This window comes from Dioscorea cayenensis, chromosome 15, assembly GCF_009730915.1.
Source record: "Dioscorea cayenensis subsp. rotundata cultivar TDr96_F1 chromosome 15, TDr96_F1_v2_PseudoChromosome.rev07_lg8_w22 25.fasta, whole genome shotgun sequence".
Lineage (NCBI taxonomy): Eukaryota > Viridiplantae > Streptophyta > Magnoliopsida > Dioscoreales > Dioscoreaceae > Dioscorea > Dioscorea cayenensis.
Window position 1 is genome coordinate 4,832,859 of NC_052485.1, and position 26,182 is coordinate 4,859,040.

At 33.5% G+C, this 26,182-nt stretch overlaps 3 protein-coding genes and 1 pseudogene across 7 annotated transcripts; 2 read left to right on the plus strand and 2 right to left on the minus strand.

The window, feature by feature from the left end:
- The first annotated feature begins 1,876 nt into the window (after positions 1-1,876).
- LOC120278070 lies at positions 1,877-4,783 on the plus strand. Of its 5 annotated transcripts, none has more exons than XM_039284968.1 (6): positions 1,878-2,107; positions 2,392-2,514; positions 2,939-2,989; positions 3,770-3,821; positions 4,120-4,358; positions 4,648-4,783. In XM_039284968.1, exons 1-5 carry the CDS (start codon positions 2,024-2,026, stop codon positions 4,335-4,337), a joined length of 528 nt encoding a protein of 175 aa, XP_039140902.1. In that variant the 5' UTR covers positions 1,878-2,023; the 3' UTR covers positions 4,338-4,358; positions 4,648-4,783. The 5 variants fall into 5 exon arrangements, with proteins under 5 accessions (XP_039140904.1, XP_039140902.1, XP_039140903.1 ...); XM_039284969.1 differs by having other exon boundaries at positions 4,120-4,340; positions 4,648-4,758; XM_039284967.1 differs by lacking the exon at positions 4,648-4,783 and having other exon boundaries at positions 1,879-2,107; positions 4,120-4,505.
- Positions 4,696-8,356, minus strand: LOC120277605 (annotated as a pseudogene).
- A 143-nt stretch (positions 8,357-8,499) lies between these two features.
- On the plus strand, positions 8,500-11,004 carry LOC120277386 (dnaJ protein homolog). The gene is made up of 6 exons (XM_039284207.1): positions 8,500-8,750; positions 9,267-9,429; positions 9,515-9,656; positions 9,756-10,032; positions 10,107-10,305; positions 10,385-11,004. Exons 1-6 carry the CDS (start codon positions 8,601-8,603, stop codon positions 10,705-10,707), a joined length of 1,254 nt encoding a protein of 417 aa, XP_039140141.1. The 5' UTR covers positions 8,500-8,600; the 3' UTR covers positions 10,708-11,004.
- A 182-nt stretch (positions 11,005-11,186) lies between these two features.
- On the minus strand, positions 11,187-14,348 carry LOC120276898 (probable receptor-like protein kinase At1g49730). The gene is made up of 7 exons (XM_039283633.1): positions 14,180-14,348; positions 12,528-12,786; positions 12,392-12,444; positions 12,253-12,320; positions 12,071-12,160; positions 11,873-11,942; positions 11,187-11,776 (listed from the first exon to the last, which is right to left on the minus strand). The coding sequence occupies exons 1-7, from the start codon at positions 14,232-14,234 to the stop codon at positions 11,469-11,471; spliced, it is 903 nt and encodes a 300-aa protein (XP_039139567.1). The 5' UTR covers positions 14,235-14,348; the 3' UTR covers positions 11,187-11,468.
- Between the last annotated feature and the right edge of the window lie 11,834 nt (positions 14,349-26,182).

Genomic DNA, 26,182 nt, shown 5'->3' on the forward strand with positions numbered 1-26,182 from the left:
AAATTTAGTTAATTCAAAATTTGTTTATTAAAAAAAAATCTCAAAGAAAAATCCTGAAAAAAGAATTGAATGGAAGTTATAGTTAATGCAATACTTCAGTAATTCTGTTTATATATTCCAACCATTATACTGAGCAGTTTGATTGAATACTAATTAAAAAAATTTATAAAAAAATTCATTGTAAGCAAAGTATACCTACAAAATTCAACATATTATGATAAAAAAAATTCAACATATTATAGAACTAAAAAACTTTTAGTAATTTAAATGTTTTAAAAAAATTTCCTACATCTAAAATACATATAAAAAATAAAATTTCATTATCCCAATTTGAAAACCCGCTTTTCAAGTTGCGGATGCATACTTACAATCTAAACTCCATTCCACCCATTAAAATATACTATAGAGATGTTTCAATTTATGAACATATATTACTCCCTCCCCCCTCATTGTATATACTTATCATATTTATCAATAAAATAAAATAAATAAAAATTTATAACCTTCCAATAAAAAAAATTAGCAATGAATTTATTTAAAATAATAATAAACAACCAAGGATTTAATTATAAAACAAGAAAAAAAGAATTTAGTTTTTAGTGCTAGTCACTAAGAAAGAGATAAAAGTGTGCATAAATTTCACTAGAGCAAGTAGAGGCATAGTTCGTGCACACGTGAATCACTCACACATAATCACTACTTACCCTTTTTTAAAAATGTGCTCTCCACCTCAAACTTTTATCATTTATGAAAATTTATAATCTCGATTGCCAATAATACACTTTAAAGTTTATGCGAAAGCGTCTAGCGACCATCACCGTCAGATGACAAATCCCAACGATCAAGATCCGATTTTCAACATCAATGGTCGATGATTCTAGAAACTTCGGGTGCATTTGATTCATTTATAAGAGCAGCACAAGCAATACGATACATAATAAATGATTAAAGTATAGTACAAGTACTTGTACTGTTCTATGTTTTTTATTGGACAATACAAATTTTTTTGTATTGTTTAGTGTTTGATTTACAAAAATATAGGACAAATTTTGTAAAATTACTGTAATACATTTTTTACTATTCAATTCCTGTTTTACAATATAAAATTTTTTACCACAATATTATATGAAAATCCAAAAATTTGATCCAAATACAACATAATTTAAGAAACTCCACAACCAATAAACTCCCATTAAAATTTTAATAAAAAAACAAACAAATAGATAAATAAACAAATACAATCACAGTGCCCTCGAATAAAGAATTTAAAAAATAAATCTCATCTTTATAAAAAAAAAAAAACCTAAATACATCCATTTGAGTTCAAAAAACATACCGAAATAATGCTTATATCCTTTTAGAGTAATCATGCATGTGTATGTTGTAGTCAATGGATAACAGTGCAACATTGCCATTGTCGTGATCACTATGTCGAGAAAAGAAAGGAAGTTCATTTCGACCTAGCGAAACATAATTCATTTCAAATATACTAATGTAATTTTTAATTTTAAGTATAAGCAATATGGTTTAAGTTTTTCATAGAAATTTTTTTACTTTAATTTTGGTGCTATAAAAATTTAGTCAGTAATTTAAAAATTGGAACAATAAAAATTATTCTACGTTTACTGTTAAAATCATGCGCGTTAAAAGTACTCGACCGCCCGTTAACCAACGACCAAATGATCTATTGGTATATAAGTCGCCAATAGAGTTCTTCACCGAGTGGTGAGAGCTGGCGACATTTTTCGGGAGACGTGAGCGGTGCTATGTGTGGACGATCCCAAAGATCCTCGCAGTATACGAGCTCCACTCCCCACTGCTTTCACTCGAGACTTGACTGACGGTCTAGCAGGGTCTGCTCCTCTTGTCAAAAAAACTCGACCGCCATTAAGGGCGCTCGTTCTCACTCTTTCTCTCTCGCGGTGCGATCAGATCGCCGGAATTGGGGTTCGTTCCTCGCCGGTTAAGAGTTCCGGTAGGATGTTTGGGCGGGGGCCGAAGAAGAGCGGCAATAGGACGTACTATGAGATCCTTGGAGTTTGCAAGAATGCTTCGCAGGATGGCGGCCATCAAGAGCCATCTCGATAAGGGCGGTGATCCGGAGAAGGTATGGAGTGCTGGATCTTTCTTCATTTGAATTGATTTTGATTGTTTTGTGGATATGAACCATTTTGCTGAAGAAAGTAGGGCCGGGGTTTTGCTGGATAATTGTGGAACCTGATCTTGTTTTTGTGATTTTCTAGGGTTTTAGCTGAATTGGTGGTGTTAAATCTGAAATTTTGGACAATCTTTGTTCTTTTTCGATCTCTTTTCTTCGCTTGTTCAGTATTCCTTGCTCGATATATACGGAAAAAAAAAAAGCATTTTTGGTTCCTTTTTTCCTAACTCAAGTTAATGGAGGTGAATCTGAGGCAAAACGGACAGGCCGATGTCGAAGAGGATTATCTGTTGCTTGATTTGGATAGTGTTTGTCTACAGGCTGATATTCCAGCAAATGCCTCTTATGTTCTTTCGGTAAGTTGTTGCACTAAATTCTCTTTTTTTATGAATGTTATCTGAAAATTATTGTGATAATATATCATGACTGAATGGAAAATTAATTCTTGAAAACTAGCAATGCTTTTTAATTTGCTTTCAGTGGTCACATAGAATTTTTGTATTTCTTGATTATATAGCCATCAGATAAGGAACTAAAAAATGTAGGAAGAAATGTGTCATGAGGCATGGTTTGAATAATGCATTTGGCTGCAAGCCATTCTTTGTAAAGTTTTTATTCTGAAGACTATAACCAACTGAAAACTTTTCCTCTTGGACATTTCTCTGTTGTGTCATAGTTTGTTTTAGTAAACGTACTATGATTACATGTGGGGCAATGAACTATATTTGACACTCTGGTCTATGATGTCAAAAATACTGAATGTGGTTATTTTTTATGTAGGGATTGGACACACCTCATCCTGTGTTGACCATTGCAAATCATCTAAAGCTAGTAAGTCAAATGGTAGAACATATGTTACTCAGTTTTTCTTCCAAAATTATAAACATAACTATATAGCAGTTCTGTACTTTGGTGGGCTTTCAAGTGTTTGAAAGGTAATAGCTTGTGTTTATTGTAGCGCAAGTCTTCCCTCGTTTAAGAATGAGAAATGTTTTAAAGTTTTCATATTTTGTTTTCGGAATCATTTTGAAGACTAAAGACGATGTCCTTGTAATAGCATATGTTACATGCATGATAGAAATTGATTTCATCTACATTTTTGCCATGAGCATACTGACTGTAACTCTTCAACATAGTTTCATTCCTGATTAAGGTATTGACGTATGTTCTCTCGAAAATTTCTGGTTATATATATGCGCATATAGCTAGGTTACAGAAAGTAATAACAGAAGCATGTGATTAAAATTTAATAACATTGTTTCAATAGCTTGAACTTTATCAGCCATATGTTGAGGATTTATCAGTTCCAAGTATCTAGAATTTGTGTCAAGCCCCTCATGTATGTCTTACACCATTTTAACCATCTTTAGGTAGTTAGCCACAAATCATTTCAGCCTTTTTGTGGTATTTTCTGTAGTGATTATGATCTGGTTGATGTCCGTTTATTGTGGGTTTAAAATCTTAACAGACGTTTCTCCATTGGTGAGTTATTCTTGGAATAGCTCTTCCATGGTTAGGATTTAAGCTGTTTGCTGAACTACTATCTTGGTCCTTTTTTTTTTTATTATTTGTGGTGAACTTCACCTAATATATTTGTATTTGTTGTAACAGATAGGAGAGTACCAAGAAACAATAGGGACATGCTATGTCTTCTCAGAAAGAGGTAATATCTTATTCAGAAGCTGGTGTGCTTTTCTTCCTGAAATAATAGCCTTAGTTGTTCATGTCTGGATATCCATCATTGATATCCAAAAGATGTGCCTTTATCCAAGGATTATGCATGAAAGTCATCACCTGCCTTATTATTCAAATCCAATGTCCAACCCTCCCACATGTTCTCATCAGTATTAGATTATTAATTTGTTTAACAGAAGGTCTCAGTTTTCCAAAATATATGCCCAGTTTATGATAAAATTTCATAGTTGTCATAATAGATAGTGTTCCTTAACTGCTGCATGCAGAAAACCATATATCTGAAACAAACTTCCCCAAGGACACAGCTATTGGCAATTCAACACAAGTGCCAGCTAAGGAAGTCAAGCTTATCACAGGTCTTCATGGAGTTCTCAAGTTCAGGCTAGCAAGTGAAGATGAAAGTGAACATGCAAACAGAAGCCATGTTGAAAATGACAAAAATGGATGCTGCATTCCAAGCGAAAAGGAAAAACACAGTTTTTGAAAGGTCTTCTTCCTTGTAATGGTACTAGTTTTGTTTTAAATTCTCTAAATGGCTCTGGAATATTTTATTTGTCAAAATCGCCTTAGCCATCCCATTCATGCGTAGTCAGCACTTAAGGGGTGACCAAACATTTTTATAATCTAAAAAGCCTGGTATTTTTCGCTTTCATCTTTTTTTTTTCTTTATAACTATTAAATTGGTCTTTTTTTTTGGATTTATCTTTTAAAAAAATTATAATTGCTTTTTAAAAAAAACTTATTTATTTTAAAAATATATCATAAATGTACAAAGTATATGCCTCTATTTCCAGGTTTAAGAAAACAGAGCTGTTTACCATAACATAAACAATTAGACATCATCACCAGCTGAAGTCAATGGATTCAAATAGAGATTATCTGCCAATCCAGATGAACAAACGCTTGCAACTTCATGTCGAAGCCCTTGAGGACAACTGCTTCTTCTCATTCCACCAGCATTCCTGCAAGGTGAAACATGGTATCTATGTCTCATTTTAATTAAGCTTTTAGTTTGAATCGAACTCAGCGAGGAACACTTTCAAGCACTCTATCAGCATTAAAGAGCCAAGAGCTCGATAAGGTAGTTGGAGTCAATGAGTCCATGTTCTGTATCTGTTTCCTTTCCATGGAGCTCAGTCTCTTATTCCACAAAACAGTGCAAGCACAAGCAGTTGCATCAGTGGAGATAATGATGACAATCAAGTTGAGCATTGCCTTCTTAGAATAACAAAAGATCTTATTGATGTTTTGATCAATGGGATAAATGTAGTAACGTGTGCAAATGCTCATGAGGACCTCATGAGGACAAGGAATGTGATGAATGATATTACAATGACAGCACTTTAGCTATAACCAACTGTTAGGACTTAGGACCAAGAACATGAGTCACTGGCATGTCTGAAGGAATAGGCTTGAACCATATAGTTCTTATGATGTTCTTTGAGTTGCAAGAATGTGGTTTCTCTCTTGTTATGAATGCCTCTACCTTTAGCTGAATGAGCGAACAAGCACTAGGTGTTTGCTGCTTAGTGTTGTGCTTCTGTATATAAGCTTATCAAGGGAGCTATTATTCTTTCAACCATTCACCAACATTATAGAATCATATCTGCATGTATCAAAGTATCAGTTACTTTACAAAATTTGTGGCACAAACAGAAGGAAGTATGGTCCTTGGACAGAAACATCAAGGCGATCAAGAGGTGAAGAGAATATGTGTGAGTTTCTGTGTCCAGCTTGCTGGTAGCCAAATGCATATATATATATATGTGTGTGTAAATGTTTTCTTTGTACGTTTTTGTTAGCTTTTTAAAATCTAGGGAAGTTTAATAACAGTTGCTAGATCATGATCTAATAATTTATATTTGTAAAGATCATGTATAGTGTTACTAAACACTGTTAGATTCGTACTGCCAAGTATTGTTGGGTACTGTTAAATACTATAAGACATTGTATGTGAATGCGCAATGGTTGTTAGTTTTGCATCTAACGGTTATTGTTGAGCATCATCAAATTTAGAAAAGTCTCTAGATGACATGTTCTCATACATACATATATAGACAATTCATTATATAGAGATGTTTTTAGATTTTAAATTTAAAAATATCCTTCAAGCAATTGTTAGATCATCATCTAATGGTTGTTATTCAAATGAATTTTTTTGTTTAAATTATAATTTTTTTATTAGTAAAAAAGGGTTGTTAGTCCTCGGATGTATATATATACATATATTATTGAAGATTATCTTTCATTGTTTGAATAGGTATTGCTTTGGCTTCAAGTTATTGGGAATAGTTAGCTTAAACACTCACATGCCTTAAAGTCAGGTAATGTGTTTTTGGTTGGCAGGGAATGAGCCTAAGAAAGGTAAAAGTTTCCCAAATAAGGAAGTTAATTCACATCTAATTCTTGTCTAACACTTTATGTTGTGGTTTGGTTGGATGTCTTGGTTTTGTCACTTGTATTGAATGGATTTGGTCATGTACACTAATTTGGTTAATCTTTGCTTAATATGCCTTTCATGCCAAAATTCAGGCCATTGCTAAATTATGGACTACATTGGCCAATCATTTTAATTGAGTAACAAAGTTGGACAAGAGTCACAGTTTAGTATTTATAAAGCTCTTGGAAGCTTATTTTCATTATTCTGGTTTTGCGTTGTTAATTAATTGTTTATTTTTGCCCACATAGCAAGTGAAAGAAAAGTTCTCTTTGTGCATGTAAATTAGCTATAAGCTACCACAAGAATTTATTGTTCCCATATTTTAAATTATTAAATTAATCTAGTTTTCGATTTGCTTAGGTTGATTGAGATTATTTTTTCGATTTATATAATACACTATGGATTAGGAGAGAGTTGAACTTTGTCTTACAACTCGTCTACGGGTTGGGAGAGAGCTCGTCTATTGCGGTGGTGACTATAGATTAGGTTTTATTTTTATTTTTTATTTTTTATTTTTTTATATAAATTTTTAATAATTTTTTTTATTTTAAAAAGATGAGTTTTTACACTGTGAACAGCATCATCTGATCAAAGCTTTTGGTTGGTAGTGATTTGCAACGTGTTTTAAGTGAGCTTTGAATTTTGTTTTATTTTTAATTAATCATTGAGTTTTGTACTAATTTTGACTTAATTCTCATTTGTTTCTTCATTTTTCCTTTTTTGTGTTAATTTGTCCTTTCCTTTCTTTAAATAAATTTGGAATTAGCTTGTGAAATATTTATTTAAATAAATGAAAGTTTTAATTTCTTTTTTTTTTGTGGTAAAAGATAGAGCAATGTAAAAATAGAAAATTTTAATTTTTTTTTATTTTTCCTATAAATATCTCAAAGTGTGCATGCACAAACAAGTGAACAACTTATTCATCCTTTTCCCTTAATTTTCATTTCTTTCTCTCTCTCTCTCTCTCTCTCTCTCTCTCTCTCTCTCTCTCTATATATATATATATATACAATTGGGGGGAAAAATAGTTTGTGAACCTTTTATTTTATTTTTTAATAATTTTATTGTGATAACATAACAATAAGAGAATTAAAAATAGAAATTTTGTATTTTATATAAAAAATATTAATGTGGCAACAAAGTTCAGTCTAAGAATTTAATTTACTTTAAAGTATGTCATGAGTCAACTAAATCTATGTTTGATGTCTTTTTAAGTTATTAAAATATATTTTTATTTCACTCGTATTTGTATCAGAGATTAAATTACTTAAATTTGATCTCTTTCAAGAGAATTTTACATAATTAAATAACTCAGTTAGGTAAAACCTCAAAACCAAACACGTCAAATTCATCATATTAATAGATGATTAACTATATTTTTAAAAAGGTAAATATAGTTAAATCACTTTGTTAATTAAAAACTTAAGAAAAATCCTGAAGAGAAGAATTCAATGAAATTTATAGTTAGTGTAATTCTTTAATAATTCAGAAATATTCTGTCTATATAGACAAACTATTATATTGAACAATTTTGATTTAATATTATTTTTAAAAAAATATATAAAAAAATCAATAAATGCTCATATACTCGATCCACTTTATAAAAAACACATATATGATGCTCACATGTAATTAAAAATTGTTTTTCATACAAAAACTAAATAAACAATGTTAGTAAAAAATAAATAAATAGATATAAATATATACCCGTTACAATAAATTAAGATCTTTTAAGAATAAATCTTCTAAAAAAGTGTTTTTTCATAAATATATCTTACAATTAACCGTATGGTACTAGTTATGCTCTAATACCCAACTAATTTTTTTTAATAATTTAAAATTTTTAAAAATATTTCTACAACCAAACATGCATATAAAAAAATAAAAATTCAGAATCCTTTTATGTAAAAAAAAAAATCAGCCATGCCTACAATTTTTTTTTATAAAAAATTAATAATAAACCAAGGACTTAATTATAAAACAAGAAAAAAAAAGAAATTTTTATTTTTATTTTAGTTAGTACTAATAGTGGCTATGCGGAAGCCTCCAGAAGCAGCGACCATCACCGTTGGATAACAAATCCAACGGTCAGGATCCTGTTTTCAACCTCAATGGTCGATGATTCTAGAGGCTTCTTTCTCCACCGTCCATAGAACTCTCTTTGAGACTCATTCTCTTTCCTTTATATTCCCCATCAAAAGCCGCCTCTTTTTTCTCTCTCTCTCTCACGCGATCGATCGATCTCTTGGTGCGATCGAGATCGCCGGAATTAGGGTTCGTTCATCGTCGATTAGAGTTCCGTCAAAGATGTTTGGCCGGGCGCCGAAGAAGAGCGACAGCACGAGGTACTATGAGATCCTTGGAGTCTCTAAGAATGCTTCGCAAGATGATCTCAAAAAGGCTTATCGTAAGGCGGCCATCAAGAACCATCCCGATAAGGGCGGTGATCCAGAGAAGGTATGGAATGCTGGATCTTTCTTGATTTGAATTGATTTTGATTGTTTTGTGGATCTGAGTTATTTTGCTGAAGAAATGAAAGACTGAGTTTTGCTGGATGGTTGTGGAATCTGATCTGTTTTTGGGGTATTTATTGTTGTTTGTTAGATTATTTTATGGCATTCTTGTGATTTTCGAGGGTTTTTAGCTGGATCGATTGTAATAAAGCCGAAATTTGGGGCAATCTTTAGATCTGTTGCTTTTGTTGATCTATTTTCTTTGATTGTTTAGAATTTCTTGTGTCGATCTGTCTGCGCTGTTAGTTTAAAAAAAATAAAATTTTGATGTTTAGTTCGTCACCAACCTTGAAAGCCGCCACGATCCATCAACGATTCCGTGCGCTGTAATCCAGGAATTTCTTAGAAAAGTTTTCATTCTCAAGCATAGTTTGATCTTTTGATTGGTGTTGGTGTTGATGTCGGCTGTTGCTTTGTTTGAGTAGCGAATTAAGAAAATTTCCATTTTTTTTCTTTGCAGTTCAAGGAGTTAGCGCAGGCTTATGAGGTTCTTAGTGACCCTGAAAAGCGTGAGATCTATGATCAATATGGAGAGGATGCTCTCAAGGAAGGAATGGGTGGCGGTGGCGGCCATGATCCATTTGACATCTTCCAGTCCTTCTTTGGTGGCAGTCCTTTTGGAGGTAAAACTATCGTCTTTATCAATACTTAGTTTTTGCTCTTGAGAAGTCTCAGGAGTTGCTTACCTTCTTGTTTGCAACAATTCAGGAGGTGGGAGCAGCCGAGGGCGCAGGCAGAGGAGAGGGGATGATGTTATTCACCCCTTGAAGGTTTCATTGGAGGACCTCTATAATGGGACCTCAAAAAAGCTCTCCCTTTCTCGCAATGTCTTATGCTCCAAGTGCAAGGGGTAAGAGAGACTGTTCATTGTTTTTCCTAGAATATCAAATGCTTTTCTATCTCTAGATGATTGTGTGATTTTTGTATCAATGCTTGCCATGCTTTACAGGAAGGGATCAAAGTCAGGTGCTTCAATGAAATGCTCTGGGTGCCAAGGGTCTGGCATGAAGGTGTCTATTCGCCAGCTTGGTCCTTCCATGATCCAACAGATGCAACATCCTTGCAATGAGTGCAAAGGGACTGGTGAGACCATCAATGACAAGGACCGGTGCCCTCAGTGCAAGGGAGAGAAAGTTGTGCAAGAGAAGAAAGTGCTGGAGGTGGTTGTTGAGAAGGGGATGCGGAATGGGCAAAAGATTACCTTCCCCGGAGAGGCTGATGAAGCGGTATGCATGTAAATGTTGCATCTTTAGTTTATCCATGAACAATATTAGCTCACAGCAAATTTTCCCTATGGCAGCCTGATTGCATTACAGGTGACATTGTGTTTGTCCTCCAACAAAAGGATCATCCCAAGTTCAAGAGAAAGGACGATGATCTCTTTGTTGAGCACACACTATCTCTCACTGAGGCTCTCTGTGGCTTCCAGTTTGTGCTCACTCATTTGGACAACAGGCAGCTACTAATCAAATCCAACCCTGGTGAAGTTGTCAAGCCTGGTAAACTCTGCAACAACATCCTTGTGTTTTGTTTGATTGATCGAAAATTCTGTTAATGTGCATCTTATATCCATCTCAGATCAATTTAAGGCAATAAACGACGAAGGCATGCCCATGTACCAGAGACCCTTCATGAGGGGGAAGCTCTACATCCACTTCACAGTTGACTTCCCCGAGTCCCTCGCACTGGACCAGTGCAAGGCTATCGAGAAGGTGCTGCCGCCGAGATCATCTCCCCAGCTGACAGACATGGAGATCGATGAGTGTGAGGAGACCACACTGCATGATGTGAACATCGAGGAGGAGATGCGCCGGAAGCAAACACAAGCTCAGGAAGCATATGACGAGGATGACGATCCCCATGGCGGTGGCCCACAAAGGGTTCAGTGTGCCCAGCAGTGAGAGAGAAGCTAGGGTTTGTATGTCAACATTCTTTGGAGGGATATCAACATGTTTGATAGCAATTAGCAACTCTCTTCTGCTTGCTGGCATTGTGTTTGCCCTTTTGGCCTCAGGCTATATATCGGTGTTATCCAAGCACGCATTGAACTGCTTTTATTATTCGTATGTTTTGTAGCCAAGATTATATGTCCTCCTTGCTTCTGGTTTCTTTCTTATTCCATAAATTCAGACAATGTTTAGGCTTTTTAACTGCCATAAGGTTTTATTACTTCCTGAATCTGCTAATTTTATTTTCAATCTCGAAATTCATATGTATTTCAGCTAAAAAAAATTACAAGTTTTCCATAATACTTGATAGTCTATTATTTTGTTTTGTGTGGTCAACAATATTGATAAATCATATGAAAGTTAACACCAAATTGTGGCATTGATTAATGGTCAGAGTATTTTGGTCCAATTTAATCCTTGATTCAGACATCTGTAACTGACAATCAACAACGGACTGTTTACTATTTCGAGGAGTGCAAAAGATACATGAAAGAACTGCAGTTACTAATACAGCAATAATCAAATACACAGTGAATTCTCATCAGGGAATTCTAAATTGCTCTTTATTGTACATGTATCAACTCTGCACAGCAACCTAACTAAGCAAATTGGAAAGATTCAAGCTTTCTCTCAACTTCTTGTTCACTATTTATTTCACATTTACTCTGCCTGATTCCCAAGCCAAACACTTACAATGATCTAGAAAACAAGACTTAATACCTGACTGAATGTTCAGCCTTCCCTAACAAATATCGATGAATTTGAGAAATAGTCACTAATGGTCTATCTCCAGTTCTGGTGCACAACCTTGCTACAATCAGAAGGCTTTTCAGTTCATCAGAATTATAGTTGTTTCCCAGATCCATATCTACCATCTTATGCATTGAATATGTGAACCGGGAATCCTGTACCCATTGGACTACTTCTCCATCTTCACCACCCAATGACTGGCCGGTCACAAGCTCGAGCACCAGCAGACCGAACTGGAAAATCAAATTCTTGCTTCGTTCATCGATGTGATCTGCACGAGATAAACATCGACATAATAAGCATCTAACTGGAAAACCATTTTACTACATAAATATATATGTGATCTTGAAAATGTCACAAGCCAAACCTCTTGAACATGATGACTCAGATTCACTTGACTCATTACATTCACATTTGAGAAAACCAACTTCTGATAGCTGCAATATAAAGTAGTTCTCTCAGACCTCTCCTATGCTAAGTTTATGCAATTAGTGCGTTCATTTTTATGGTTATAATTGCAAAACAAGCACGCATGACTATTGTTTTCTGTATAATTAAGCCTCACCTTGGCAACAAAGTTCTCATCCAGTAAGACCGTATTTGAATTTAGAGACACCTCATACACAGGGGGGTCGCAAAAGTAGTAAAGATACTCCTACAATATAACAAGAAATTTGAAGGATGAAAAAATACAGAATTTAAACAGAAATATAGATTATTTATATATACATATATTGAACTACATACCAGAGCAGATGCAACATCGATAGCAATCTGTAATCTGGTTCTCCAATTTAATGGGGTCCGGAGTGGGTCTGCGCAAGTTGATAAGTTTACCTTGGTTAATCCATAAGGATGAAACAAATAATTATGAATGGAAACATACCATGAAGATACTCCTTCAAGCTTCCATTTTCCATGTGGTCGAAGACAAGAAATCTGCAAAGTTATATGTTGGGCAAAAAATCACAAGTAAACTTAACCAAGCTTCGAATAGTGAGAACTTGGGAAAGTTTCAGTACCTATTATCTCCTTCAGAAAACCCTAAAAGTCTGACTAGGTGCCGGTGGTGCAAGCACCCAAGGAGCTGAACTTCCTTGCGGAAGCTGTCTTCTTTTCCTTCTTGCAATGGTCCTGCCCTTCTAACTGCAGCAACTTGACCATTAGGAAGTCGAGCTCTATATATAGTTCCATAAGAACCGCTTCCAAGAATCATGCTGAACTCATCTGTAGCTTTTCTTACTTCCTTGGCCGAGAATTTCCTTATAAAAGGTAGTGAATCTGAAGTAATAAGATACCAAAAAGTTTCATCACATATTAGTCACAGCAAAGCGCCAATTAAGTCATACGAAACTAAGATAAAGAGAGTTTAGAAATGAAACACCACTAGAAAACTCAGCCCTTTTAACAAGTTGAATACAGGGAGTTTTCAAGAAGACGAGAATTGCAAGATTCGGATCTAGTCGTTACAATCACATTTAGGACACAAATTCACTGCCAAATAATGAATTTTCAGAGTGAGACTTATCATTGACATTTATAACTTGATGTCATCAAACTGTGTGCAGACCTAGTAACAGAAATTCTTCAACACACTATATGATATATCCAATGGTATTGAGGCCAATACGTGCATTGTCTTCTCTTAGTTCATTATTGGAAAGAAAAGAAACAGGCAAGATCATAGTTAGATTGGCAATAACAAGAAAACATGATGAAAGCTGAGTGTGGCATCTAACACCTTTATTAAACTTCCATAGTAATACATAATGGCTTTGAGATGAGTGACTTTGCCACAATTGACACAATGGCCCAGAACTCAAAGAATTAAAAAAAAAAAAATCAATAAATAAGTTTTTAACTTTCATTAAAACTATACTTTCACATGAACATACCTACAAACTCGGGAACAATTTGATTGCTCTCCCTCACATCCTACACAAACATCCCACACTATAAATTTCCATCATATTTTTTCTACCAAAAAAGGAAAGCCTTTAACTTCTGCACTTGTGTAATATGCTTCATAATCAAGCCCTAGCCTCTTCTTTTATTATGAATAATAATAAACAAAAACCACAAAATTCCAGCATCAAATCCAAAAAAATCCAAATAATCACAGAAAAATTAAGAAAACCTCCAGTTTTCCTTCTATCAATGATTAGTTAAAGGAATGCTTATCCTTATCAAATTACAAATTCACAATCAATTTGATTTTTCTGTCTTCTTGAAACTCTACTTTTTCTTGAAAATTACTGCAAATACAGAACCAATTTTCTTGTTCTCTCTCATCCCATGGAAAAATTCCACACAACGAATTCCTTCACTTCACATTCTCTAAAACCAAACACTTGCACTACATTATTCATAATGAAATCCCATTCAATCTCATCCCTCTTCTTCTACTCCGAATGCTAACTAACAACCACTTAATTCCAGTAAAAAATTCACTAAAAAAAACAAAACAAAACTCACAAAATAAAAATAAAAATCCCCCATTTTTCCTTCTATCAATGACTCAGCTGGAGGAGTACTCCTCCTCCTCCTCCTCCTCAAACCACAGTAAAGATCAAACCTTTTTCACATCCTCAGCACCATAATTTACCAAAAAACTCATTCAGATCATACACAAAAGCAAACAAACTAAAAATCCTATCAATCGTTTGAGATCTACCTGAGCGAGAGGAATCTCTGAGGCATGGGAACTGGAGCCGCCGACGCTGCCTCATCTGCCAAGAGATTTGGACTCAAGCATGAAGGGGAGACAAAGAATTGAAGCTTTGGCTTGGAACCAGCTCGGATGGCGGCCATGGCCCCATCCTCCATCTCTCTTTCACTTTAACTAGAGAATCCCCAAACTTTTTACCATTCTTCTTCTAACCTTCTCATAAGCCTTTTTGTTTTCATTCAAGCCCTTGTAAAACTTAATAATTTTATATATTATCACAGAGGGGAGATATATAATTATGATAACCTTTTGGGTTTGTTTGTAAATTTAGGAAACTTTTAGAACCATAACTACCTTTGCCGCCAGCTCAAGTGGAATCTGATTCTAAACCTCCATGGCTTTTTTTTTTCTTAATAAATTAATTAATTAATTAATTAATTTTTAACTTTTTTTTTATTCTTTTTCTTTGGATTCAATTATTTTTTATTGTTTATTGGGCCCCACTCTATGAAAATTTTAATTTTACTTTTATCTTTTAATTTCTTTTATGATTTCATGTTTCATTTATTTACATTTTATGGTTTACTTGAAAGATTGATGTTTGTATTGTACTTTCTTTTTTTTAATCCATTTTAACTAAGTTTTAATCCCGAATATTTGATAATAAAATTCATGTAATAACTGATTTTATCATATACTTTGGCAGAATTAAAAATTTGATAAAATTCAGAGTAGATATTTCATTTTCTTTTTTCTTTTTGTAAATTGAAAATTTTGTAATTTATGTTCCCTTCTTATTAGTAGTATAGATAGAAATTACATCAAATTAAGTTTTGTTTTCATTATTTAAAAATTTTAATCTAAATAAATTCTTAATCAATAAATAAACCTTCTTTGACATCAAAATTCAGTCATTTCACAATAACATACAAATATATATACATGTCTGTGTGTGTTAATTCATGTTTCACAATGACCAAAAAGAATTCTATGGGAGATAAATAATTAAGCATAGAACCATTATTTTACACGGAAGTAATTTTAAAATTAACGTTAATTTAAACCATATATTTACTGTATGACACTCTAAAACTTACCAACCGATCATCACTTCTATTAAAATTTTGTCTTTCACTGATATATTATATCAAGCATCCAAATCAAACACACATACTATTTAAACAAAAACAAAAATAATTTAGATTAAAGATGGCAAACTATGCCGTCGTTCGACGGAGACAAACACCTTCAAACCAAGAAAGCAATAGTTGCCAAAGTCAGTGATGAAGTAATACATTCCTTCTTCGGCCAACGACACATTCGCCGGACCGACGAAATAAGCTCGGAAGTAGTTCTCTGCCTTGCAATCCTCATACTCTCTTCTTGACACTTGCAATACATTGTAAAACCCTGTCTCAAACTTGAACACTAATACATGCAAAAACAAACATTTTTTTTTTATTTTCTTAAATTTAAAAAACAAAAATTTATGAAGATATTGAATTGGATGAAATTGAAGTGTCACCTAAATTGTCACCAATTGAGAAGGTCTTGTTATTGGACCAAATGGAGTAAAAGTTGTTGCTAAAAGGAATGGTCCATAAGGAATCTCCAACAATGTGATTGGTTGCTTGGGCATTGAATTTATGAAGAATTAAAAGGATTAAAAGAAACTTGGAATTCATTGATTCAATGCAAAAGTGTTTGATGAAATGATTCATATGGTTTTGGTGTTTGGGAATTAATGGAGAAGAGGAAGGAGAGGTGGGGGTTGTTGACAGTTATTGGTAACTGCCTTTTGGGAGAGTAGTTAATATAAAATTTGTATATATTTATTATTTATCATAGAAAAGTATCAGCAATTAAATCTCTTTTAGCAATTTCAATTCATCAAAACATCCTTTAAATTTAGCAAATTTCCAAAATATTGATTAATTTTAAAACTTTTATTTTTAAATTAAATTAAATTAAATTAAAAGAAGATTATAAAATTATTGTTATGTTATTGAGCTTCGTTAGTACACAAAGGTAGTGTTTGGTTAGATGTAGTTGAAAATGCAATAGATTTTCAATTACAATGTAGTTGTAAATACTGGAGTTGGAAATGCAGAAGAGTCAAATCTAGTGTTTGGTTGATTGTAATTGAAAATGCCGGAAAGAATTGTAAATTTAGATTTTAAAAATATGTGTTTGGTTGGATGTATTTTAAGATATAAACACCCTTGGTGAGGTTGCCCTAATGTGGATCATTATTAAATTTTTATATAGATCAGGGACCATATTAAAATAAATATTAAGATAAATTTAAACATTTAATTACAAGTACAAATCTTCAAAATAAATAAATAAATAAATAAAATTACACGCCTATACATTTTTTAAATATATTTTATATTCAAACCTAAGTTATTTGATTGCTTTATCTTCTTAACATTTTCACAAATATTTTTTTATTTATTTTTACAATTATTATGATATAAATCTTATCTCTTTATAATTTCTTCGTGTATATATATATATATATATATATATATATATCAATTCATACAATTTTAAAAAATATTTTTAAACATAAATAATACACGTGATAATACATTAGAAATTACAACCCTTTTACACATTATTTTAATCATTCAATCTCACGTGACGTAAGACTCTCTATTAAATTACAAATGCAGGAGATTTAACTAAGCTCGATTTGAGCGTAGTTAGAAATCTAACAAAATCCATTTACACTGCATTTGTAACTACTTTGAAATTTTCAAGTTCAGCCAAACAAACACTCGATTTTGAAAAATTTTGTAATTCCAATGTAGTTTTACATCCGACCAAACAAACACATCCAAAATGAATGTTGGTGAGGTTGTACCGAAGAATGAGATTCCAAAAAGACAAGTTTACCCTTTTAAATGTACATTTGATCACTATAATAGTGAGGGTGTTTTTAGTATTCTATTCGAATATTGAGAGAATTGGGTTAAATAAAAAAAATTAAAATATAATTTAAAAATTAGAAGACTATATGACAAGATATATATAGAGTTTATTAAAAATTTCCTATTTGTTGAGATTGTTTATATATATAAAAACTAATTAATTAATTACTTAATTAATTATTATAAATAAAAGATATACATATACATGTTTTAATTTAAATCAAAATTAAAATTTTAAAATATGTTTATCTTAATCAATATAGCCAAATCATAATATTTAGTTAAGATGAACAAATTTAACAATATTTAAATTAGGCAAGAGCACAGATCTTAAACGATCTAGAGCATAGATCTCGAGATGATTATTAGCTCACAGATCCCGAAGCGATCTAAAATATTTAAATCCCAGAGCATAGATCTCGAGACGACATAAAATATTTAAATCTCAAGATCAGCCAAGAGCACAGATCCAAAATACAGACCAAGAGTATAGATATCTAAATATCTCAAATCTCAATAATACCCACGAATACAAGTCATGAAATAAATATATATATAATATAATATATGTTTAGATAATAATAATAATAATAAATTAATAATAAATTAATTAATAAATAAACGTGGAGACGGGCCGGGGGGCGTGTTTGACATGGTTGCCCCAATGATCAACCACAACGGGAAAGACATGAAGAAGACGTTTTAAAAGGGGAAGGCAAAAAGAAGAGAGGATGAGGAAAGAGGAAGAGAATTTGGAGAAGAAGAAAGAAGAAAGAAAATGTCTAATTTTTTTCTCTACTATACCTATATATATATATATATATATATATATATATATATATATATATATATATATATGTATAAAAGAGAGAGATCACCATTGTATGTGATAGGGTCTTGTGACGAGATAAAGATCAATTGAATTCTCATTGATTTAGGGTCTTCCTTAAACCTAATGCCCCTCAACACTCTTCGGGCATTAGCTTTAGAAATATACCATTTATCTCCAAAAAGGATCATTATTCAAGGCTTTAATCAGCATAGTCGGAAAGCATTGGGATCTATCACATTCTCGGTCAAGTTTGGAAAGATCATATCTAATGTGAAGTTCCATGTAATTGATGCTGATGTCTCATACAAAGCCTTGTTAGGCAGGCCATGAATCCATGAAAACTGAATGGTCCCTTCAACCCTTCATCAGTGCATGAAATATGTGGTGGATAGAGAAGAATGCATAATTGATGACGAAATTCAACCCTTTGGTGCCCATGAAATACATTATAAGGACTCCAAATACTATCAAGGTGTCTCCAAATGGGCTAAAACACTGAACTTAATGGAAAAGTCTTTGGCAAAACCATCTAATGCTATTCTAGTATCCAAAAAGAAAGAATCAACATTGCCTCACAATGGTAGTGATACTGCATCTTCAGAAGATGAAAGTGACATAAGTCAAACCAAAGGGTCTGTCCTAGAAAGCTCATTTCATATCACAAGGGTTCCAGAGAGTCTCTGCAAATCTCTAGATGATTTGAAGATTGATTCAGTTGAGCATTTGAAGACGTTATATGTGCCAGCTCGACATCAGAAGGAAAGAGGTATTCTCTTTTACCAAGTTAAAAATAACAAAATTTCAAATGATGTTATTATACACATTGAACAAGAAGAGGGTATTGAAAATCCAACCTATAAACATCCCAAGCCATTACCCTAATAAACTTAAAATGATGGTTGAAGAGTTTGGGAGCAAAATAAATTGGTCAAAGATGTCATATCAAATTTTGCATCAATTATGGAACAATTCCCATCCAGACAAGAGATGTGTAGGTTATTCTAAATCTTCCAGGTACTCATGTTATATGAATGGAGTATAAGGAAGAAGAAGATGTTAAGATGAAAAATGCACCACCTGAATTAGAGGATGGTGGTCAAGCAACAACTGATGAGTTAAATGAAATCGACTTGGGAAGTGATAAGAGCCGAGACCAACTTTCTTAAGTGCACTAATGACAGAAGAACAAAAAAAATCTTTCAAAGCTCTTTTGAAAGAACATATTGATTGTTTCTCCTGTAATTACAATGAGATGCCAGGTTGGAGAATGAGGTATTATTCACAGATTGGTTATTGATCCCAATGTTAATCTAATTAAGCAGGTGCCAAGAAAGATAAAAATTGATTTAGAAAAAAAAAAGTAATAGAAGAAACAAAGAAGATGATAGAAGAAAATTTTATCAGGGAAGAAAAATACCGAGATTGGGTTGCTAATATAATACCTGTGATGAAAAAAATGACCAAATATAGATATGCGTTGACTTTAAAGATTTGAACATAGCATGTCCCAAAGATGATCTTCCTTTGCTAGTCATGGAGATCATGATCGACAATACCTCGGGGTATGAGATGTTCTCCTTTGTGGATGGATACTTAGGATATAATCAAATTAAGATGCACCCGGATGATGAGATACACCTATGGGCATATATTGTTACAGGGTAATGTCGTTTGGCTTGAAAAATGTTGGGGCAACATATCAAAAAGCTATGACCAGGATATTTGATGATTTGATTCATAAGGTCGTTGAATGCTATGTGGATGATCTGGTAGTGAAAACAAATTCAAAAGACAAACATCTTGAAGATTTGAGGACCATTTTCTTACACCTCAAGGAATACAAATTGAAAATGTACCCACGAAATGTGCCTTTGGAGTCCTATCAAGAAAGTTTCTGGGTCTCATTGTGAGATATCAAGGGATAAAAGTAGAACCATAGAAGATAAAGGTAGTTTTGGAAATGCCACCTTAACAGACATTGAAGCAGTTGTTGTCCTTTCAGGGGCATTTAGCATAAATCGAAAGATTCATTTCCAACTTATTAGGAAGATGCAAACCTTTTTCTAAGTTGGTCAACAAAAATACACCTTTTAAGTGGGATGCTGAATGTCAAAAAGCTTTTGAAGATATTAAGCGGTATTTGCTGAATCTACCAGTATTAGCGGCCTCAATTTTGGGAAAGCTACTAATTTTATATACTACTGCTTTAGAAGGGTCATTGTGAGCTATGCTAGTTCAAAATAATGAAGATGGCAAAGAAAATGCATTATATTACTTCAACAAAATGTTGATAGGAGCTGAGAGTAAATATACACCCATCGAGAAGAATTGCTTAGCTTTGGTGTTTACTTGTAAAGAAATTGAGACACTACCTGCTGGCGTATAAAATTATTCTCATATCCAAAATTGACCCTCTCAAAAATCTTATAACAAGACCATTACTCATAGGAAGACTTGCAAAATAGGCACTGATCTTAATGGAGTTTGATATAATATACACTCCACAGAAGGTATCAAGGGGCTAGTACTAGCAGATTTCTTGGCGGCACATCCTCCTCTGATGATTCATTCTTTAACTATGATCTCCCTAATGTAGAGATACTTATGATAATAAAAAAAAGCAGAATGGCGACTATACTTTGATGGAGCATCATCCATAAAGCCAGTATTCAGTTTTGAGCTTTCACAAATCAAAGCTGAGATAGGACTTGTGTTCGTTACACTAGAAGGAGGAATTCTTAGATATGCACTTTCCCTTACAACGCCATGCACAAACAATGAAGCAAAATATGAAGCTCTCATAGCTGGTTTGGAATTGGCAATCAAAATGAAAATTCAACACATCCGTATATTCGGGGACTCACAACTAATATTTTCAGAACCGGACCGGGAAATGAACCGGGCAAGCAACTGGGTCATGGGTTGATTGGTTGGACCGGATGACCCGGTTTGATCAAACTGGATGACGTAATATATATATACATATATATATTAATACAAGTATCAATTATCCAAACTTAGATATATTCCAATGCTAATTCAAACATGATATGCTAACAAGCTACTTACCATGAACATGATATGCAAAATTATCATCACACCAATTCATTGTGATATTAATATATTATATATATATATATATATATATATATATATATATATAACACATGAACATGATATACATATTTATAATACATGTTGTTATCTTCACACCAATTCATATTAGACTTGCTGAGTGCTCCTTTATCAATATCTTTGACATATGGCCACCGGCGGCATAGTCGAAGGCATCTTTTGGTTAGGCTGCACGCACAGGACTTACAAGCAATGCACTCTCTCCGGCAACTCCGACAGCCAATCCTGACCTCTCACTACCATCTCCATCATCTTCCCCATCCCTCGTATAACTTGAGCCATTCTCTCCGTCTACGAACCCAATCTCTCTTACCTTCTCTGGCCGCCTTCTGTTCCATCTCCGGTCTTCATCTTCAATTTCTCCAAATGCATCTCCTACTCCCAACCCCATGGCCACTGCCCTCCTTATCTTATCTACATCGACACCACCAACCATGAGATCGCCATCACCATTTGTGGCCTCCACTTTATCTCTAACTCCGCTACTCCATTCTTCTTGACGACGGACCTGGTCTATATAGAATCGGGGTCAACCTGGTTACAGTAAAATCATCCAGTTTAGCGGGTTTGAACATGTTTGAACGGGTCAACACCCAATCAATGATCTATATAAAACCGGACAAAAAATGATGGCAAGTTCCCTGTTCTACCAGTTCAACCGGCCTGTTTGATTTGGGTTTCAAAACATTGCTCATAACTCATCATCAAGCAAGTCGAAGGAGAATACAAAATATACAAAGCTGAACTTTTTAAATACTATAAGAAGGTCAAAATGTTAATAAAGAAAATTCCCCAAGTGCAATTAAGGAGGGTTTTAAGATCAGAAAATGGGGAAGCTTACTCCTTTTCAAGAATAGCGAAGGAGCTGGCAAATCCAAATCATGATGAAATTCAAATCACTACAAAGAATAGAAGACCCATAAGTACAATCCTCAACGATGCTGAAGAAGAAAATACTGAAAGCAACATGGAAGCCTTCAGCCTCGAGATGCTAAAGGAAGATTGGAAGCAACCATTCATGGAATATTTGAAATATGATAAATTGCCAAGGGACAAATCAGAAACCCTTCAAATAAAATGAAGAGCTCTAAGATTCACCCTCATTAATGATACGTTATACCGCAGGTCATATGATCAACTACTTTTGCGATGTCTTTCATATGAAGAAGCAAAAGAAATCATGCATGATGTACATTTCGGGGTATGTGGTGCACACCAGTCTAGACATAAGATTCGGCTTAAGATTAAGCGCATGGGATATTATTGGCTAACCATGGTCAAAGATTACATTGAATATGTCAAAAAATGTCATCTATGTCAAATTCATGGGGATTTTATTCACCAACATCCGAATCCCTTACATCCCACAGTTTCTTCATAGAATTTTGAGATATGGGGAACATGTGTGATCGGTCCCATTGAGGTTCCATCATCTTTAGGGAATCGATTCATATTGGCTGCACTTTTATATACTATTTCAATAGATGGGTAGAGACTATTCCTTTAATAGAAGTAAAGACTGAGAACATCATAAAATTTTTTAGGGAAAATATCCTATACATGTTTGGAACTCCAAGAAGAATTATCTTAGATAATGGGCCCTCTTTCAGAAGCTTTAAAATTGGGAGATTTGCACAACATCACAAAATAGATTGGAGGTATACCTCCATCTATAATGTGAGAGAAAATAGGTTGGCGGAAGCATTTAACAAAACTCTCTCAAAATTGCTAAAGAAAGATGTGTTCAAAAATAAAAGGGATTGACATAATAGACTTCCCGAGATACTATAGGCTTATCGTACCACATATAGGACTCCAAATATAGTGCACACCATACTCTTTAGTGTTTGGGACTGAAGTAGTCCTATCCCTTGAAATTCAAATACCTTCATTAAGGATGGCATTGCCGAATAAAATATCAAATGAAGATAATGTTCAACTTCGCCTGGATGAGTTAGACTCTCTTGATGAAAAAAGGATAGAAGTATAGCAAAATCTTGAAGTCTACAAAGCAAAGATGTCCTACGCTTATAATAAATTGATTATATTTTGGACATTTAGAAAAGGAGAAATGGTTCTTGCCCTCAGAAGACCTATCATCACCAACAAGCGGGCCGGGGGTAAGTTCAAAGCAAATTGCGACCCATGTCACCTATTAATGGTCGTTTTCTAAAAAAAGTATTATGCTAATGGAGGTAGAACGGTCATGTACGATTGTGCGTACTTCTTGATTCAAAACATTGAATTTTGTGTACTTTTGTCTATGATGAAATGCATGGCATTTTATCTCAAAGTTTCATTTCGTGAATTAAGACATATATATATAATAAATGGAGAGAAATTAAATCATATTAAAAAAAATTATATTCATAGCAAATGTGTTAAAACCAACTACTAAAGCAAATATATACTCAAAACTAATTATCAATGTATAAATAAACTAACTAAACAAAGAAAAGAAAGATAGCGTTCTTCAATGCTTGAAAACTTGAGCGCAAGACTTCTTTGCTTCTTCTAGTTTATTAAGCAATGTTGTGAAAAGGGCAACATTTCTATCATTTGAATCATCTCCTCGAGTTTCAGCAAGTTGTGTTCTACTCTCATCAGCGTAGTTTGCAAGTTGGTTTGTGTAAGAGCAGAAATTTCCAAGGAATGTTTTGAAATTGTTATTTCTTCGCACAAAATCTTTATCTTCTTTGAAATCTCACGAACCCTGCTTTGAAGTTGGTGATGTTCTGCTTCAAGTTTTTGAAGTTCATGCTCCTTCATATTTGTGTCATTGATCAAATTCACCCTACACTTGTTAAGATTTTCGAGCTCTAACGTTGTATTTAGCACACGATGTTTGGCTTTTTGCTTATGTACATGAACTTGGACGCTAGGGCCTTTTGAAATCTCTTTAATAAAGAATGCACATTGAGATATCTTTTCCAGAATGTGTTCAAAATTGTTCAAGTCAATGCCAAACGACATAAGAGTTGCACTTAATGCTTTCACATCATCAATAATATTTTGGTAGTTGTATCAATCGAGAGACTTAATACTTTTGACTAAGTTGTCTCGTAGGAATAATACAATATTCCTCATACCTGTGAAGATAAAAGATAATAAATAATAATGAATGAATAAATTGAAGGAGATTGAAAATAATTTTACTCTATTTGGTTGATGGAGACGGCCATGCATTAGTGTCAATGTTGGCACTAAAATGCTCTAATTCTTCCATAGGTTGTCTTGAAGATGGAGGGTCGTCACCCTCTTGAGAGGTTAAATTTCAAGAATTTTTGTCAAGAAAAATTTGGAGTTCCTACTTTTCTCACTCAATCTCACTAAAATTTTTCGTGAGAGAGTATGAAAAATACGTTTGTTTATATAAAAAATTAATTAATTAATTATTATAAATAAAATATATACATATACATGTCCTAATTTAAATCAAAATCAAAATTTTAAAATATATTTATCTTAACCAAATTAATTAATTGTTATAAATAAAAGATATACATATATCAAATACATGTTCTAATTTAAATAGAAATCAAAATTTTAAAATATGTCTATCTTAGTCACATATAGTCAAATCACAATCGAATTAAGATAATATATGGTTAAGATAAACAAATTTGAGAATATTTGGATTAACCAAGAGCACAGATCTTGAAACGATCTAAAATATTTAAATCTCAAGCTAAAAGCACAGATCTCGAGGCAATCTGAAATACATAAATCTCAAGATTAACCAAAAGCACAGATCTCGAAACAATATAAAAAACACAAATCTTAGGATCAGCCAAGTGCACAGATCTCGAAATGATCTAAAATATTTAAATCTCAAGATTAGCTAAGAGTACAGATCTCGAGACAGTCCAAAATACAAGATCAGGCAAAAGAGCAAATCTTGAGGCGATCTAGATATCTCAAACCTCATAATACCCACGAATACAAGTCACGAAACAAATATATATATATATATATAATAAATAATAATAATACAAGAATAATAAATATATATAAATAAATATATATATATATATATATATAGTTGTGGAGACGTGGGGGCATGTTTGACATGGTCGCCCCACAATCAACCACGACGGGAAGACATGAAGAAGACGTTTTAAAAGGGGGAGGCAGGAGGAAGAGGGAGGACAAGGAAAAGAATTTAGAGAAGAAGAAAGAAGATAGAAAAGATTTAATTTTTTCTCTGTTATACATATATATATATATATATATATATAATTAAAAAGAGAGAGAGAGAGAGAGAGATCGCCTCCGCTCGTCATCATCATAGAACAAGGTTGCTGCTTGCCGCTGTCATTAATCGTTGCTAGTTATTGTCACTAAAAAAAAAACATATTGAAGCCGCCCACTATCATCGTTGCTTCGGTCACGCTTCCCAATCCCAGTAGATAGACGAAGAAGAGGGAAACTATTGATGGCGCGTTGGACGATGATAAGATAGAAATGGATGTTGATGGTGATGAAGAGACGACAACGGAGTTTGATAGGGAGTTTCCCGAGGTTGCTCCGAAGAGCTTCTCTTATGAAAACTAGACTCTATGCCAATATTTTATATTTGGTCAACCTTGCCTACTCTATTCCTCTGATCAAGTCAGAAAACCTACTCAGACGCCATGGATTTCTCTTTGTCATCTCATCATTTGACAAGAAGGAAGCCAAATCTATAGTTGCTGAGAAGGAAGGGACACTAATTCAAAGCCAAAGGAAAAGACTCCTGCAACCAAGGAAGAAAGATCTGCAAGGAGAAATGAAGCTGGGTGTGTTCTATCCTGCTGAATCTGAGCATCAAAAATTCAAGCTGAAGTGGTATCAATTCATTAATTAATAAAAAAACAAGAGGTATACCTGAACTTCAGCCATCTATTTGTTCTTATGAACCATGAACTTCAACCATCTCTATACATGTTTCTTAAAAAACAAGAGATAAAAGAGTGTGTATATATGGATTATATATATATATATATATATATATAACCAACCTGTCAAACATAGTAACTAGTCAACGTGCCAGAACATGCCACGTTTCAACAAGCAATGATACGTTGACCAATACTATGCAAACAAAGTTGAAATGGTAGAATCACT

What these genes read in the sequence shown, in the direction of transcription:
- LOC120277386 (XM_039284207.1), top strand. Translation starts at nt 8,601, where the DNA reads ATGTTTGGCCGGGCGCCGAAGAAGAGCGACAGCACGAGGTACTATGAG. An exon ending in AGGGCGGTGATCCAGAGAAG is followed by an intron (nt 8,751 to 9,266) that starts GTATGGAATGCT and finishes TTTTCTTTGCAG; the next exon opens with TTCAAGGAGTTAGCGCAGGC. An exon ending in TGGTGAAGTTGTCAAGCCTG is followed by an intron (nt 10,306 to 10,384) that starts GTAAACTCTGCA and finishes TATCCATCTCAG; the next exon opens with ATCAATTTAAGGCAATAAAC.
- LOC120278070 (XM_039284968.1), top strand. Translation starts at nt 2,024, where the DNA reads ATGAGATCCTTGGAGTTTGCAAGAATGCTTCGCAGGATGGCGGCCATC. An exon ending in AGGGCGGTGATCCGGAGAAG is followed by an intron (nt 2,108 to 2,391) that starts GTATGGAGTGCT and finishes TCCTAACTCAAG; the next exon opens with TTAATGGAGGTGAATCTGAG. An exon ending in CTATGTCTTCTCAGAAAGAG is followed by an intron (nt 3,822 to 4,119) that starts GTAATATCTTAT and finishes TGCTGCATGCAG; the next exon opens with AAAACCATATATCTGAAACA.
- LOC120276898 (XM_039283633.1), bottom strand. Translation starts at nt 14,234, where the DNA reads ATGAGGCAGCGTCGGCGGCTCCAGTTCCCATGCCTCAGAGATTCCTCT. An exon ending in CAGAGATTCCTCTCGCTCAG is followed by an intron (nt 12,787 to 14,179) that starts GTAGATCTCAAA and finishes TTATTACTTCAG; the next exon opens with ATTCACTACCTTTTATAAGG. An exon ending in ATGAGAACTTTGTTGCCAAG is followed by an intron (nt 11,943 to 12,070) that starts GTGAGGCTTAAT and finishes TTTATATTGCAG; the next exon opens with CTATCAGAAGTTGGTTTTCT.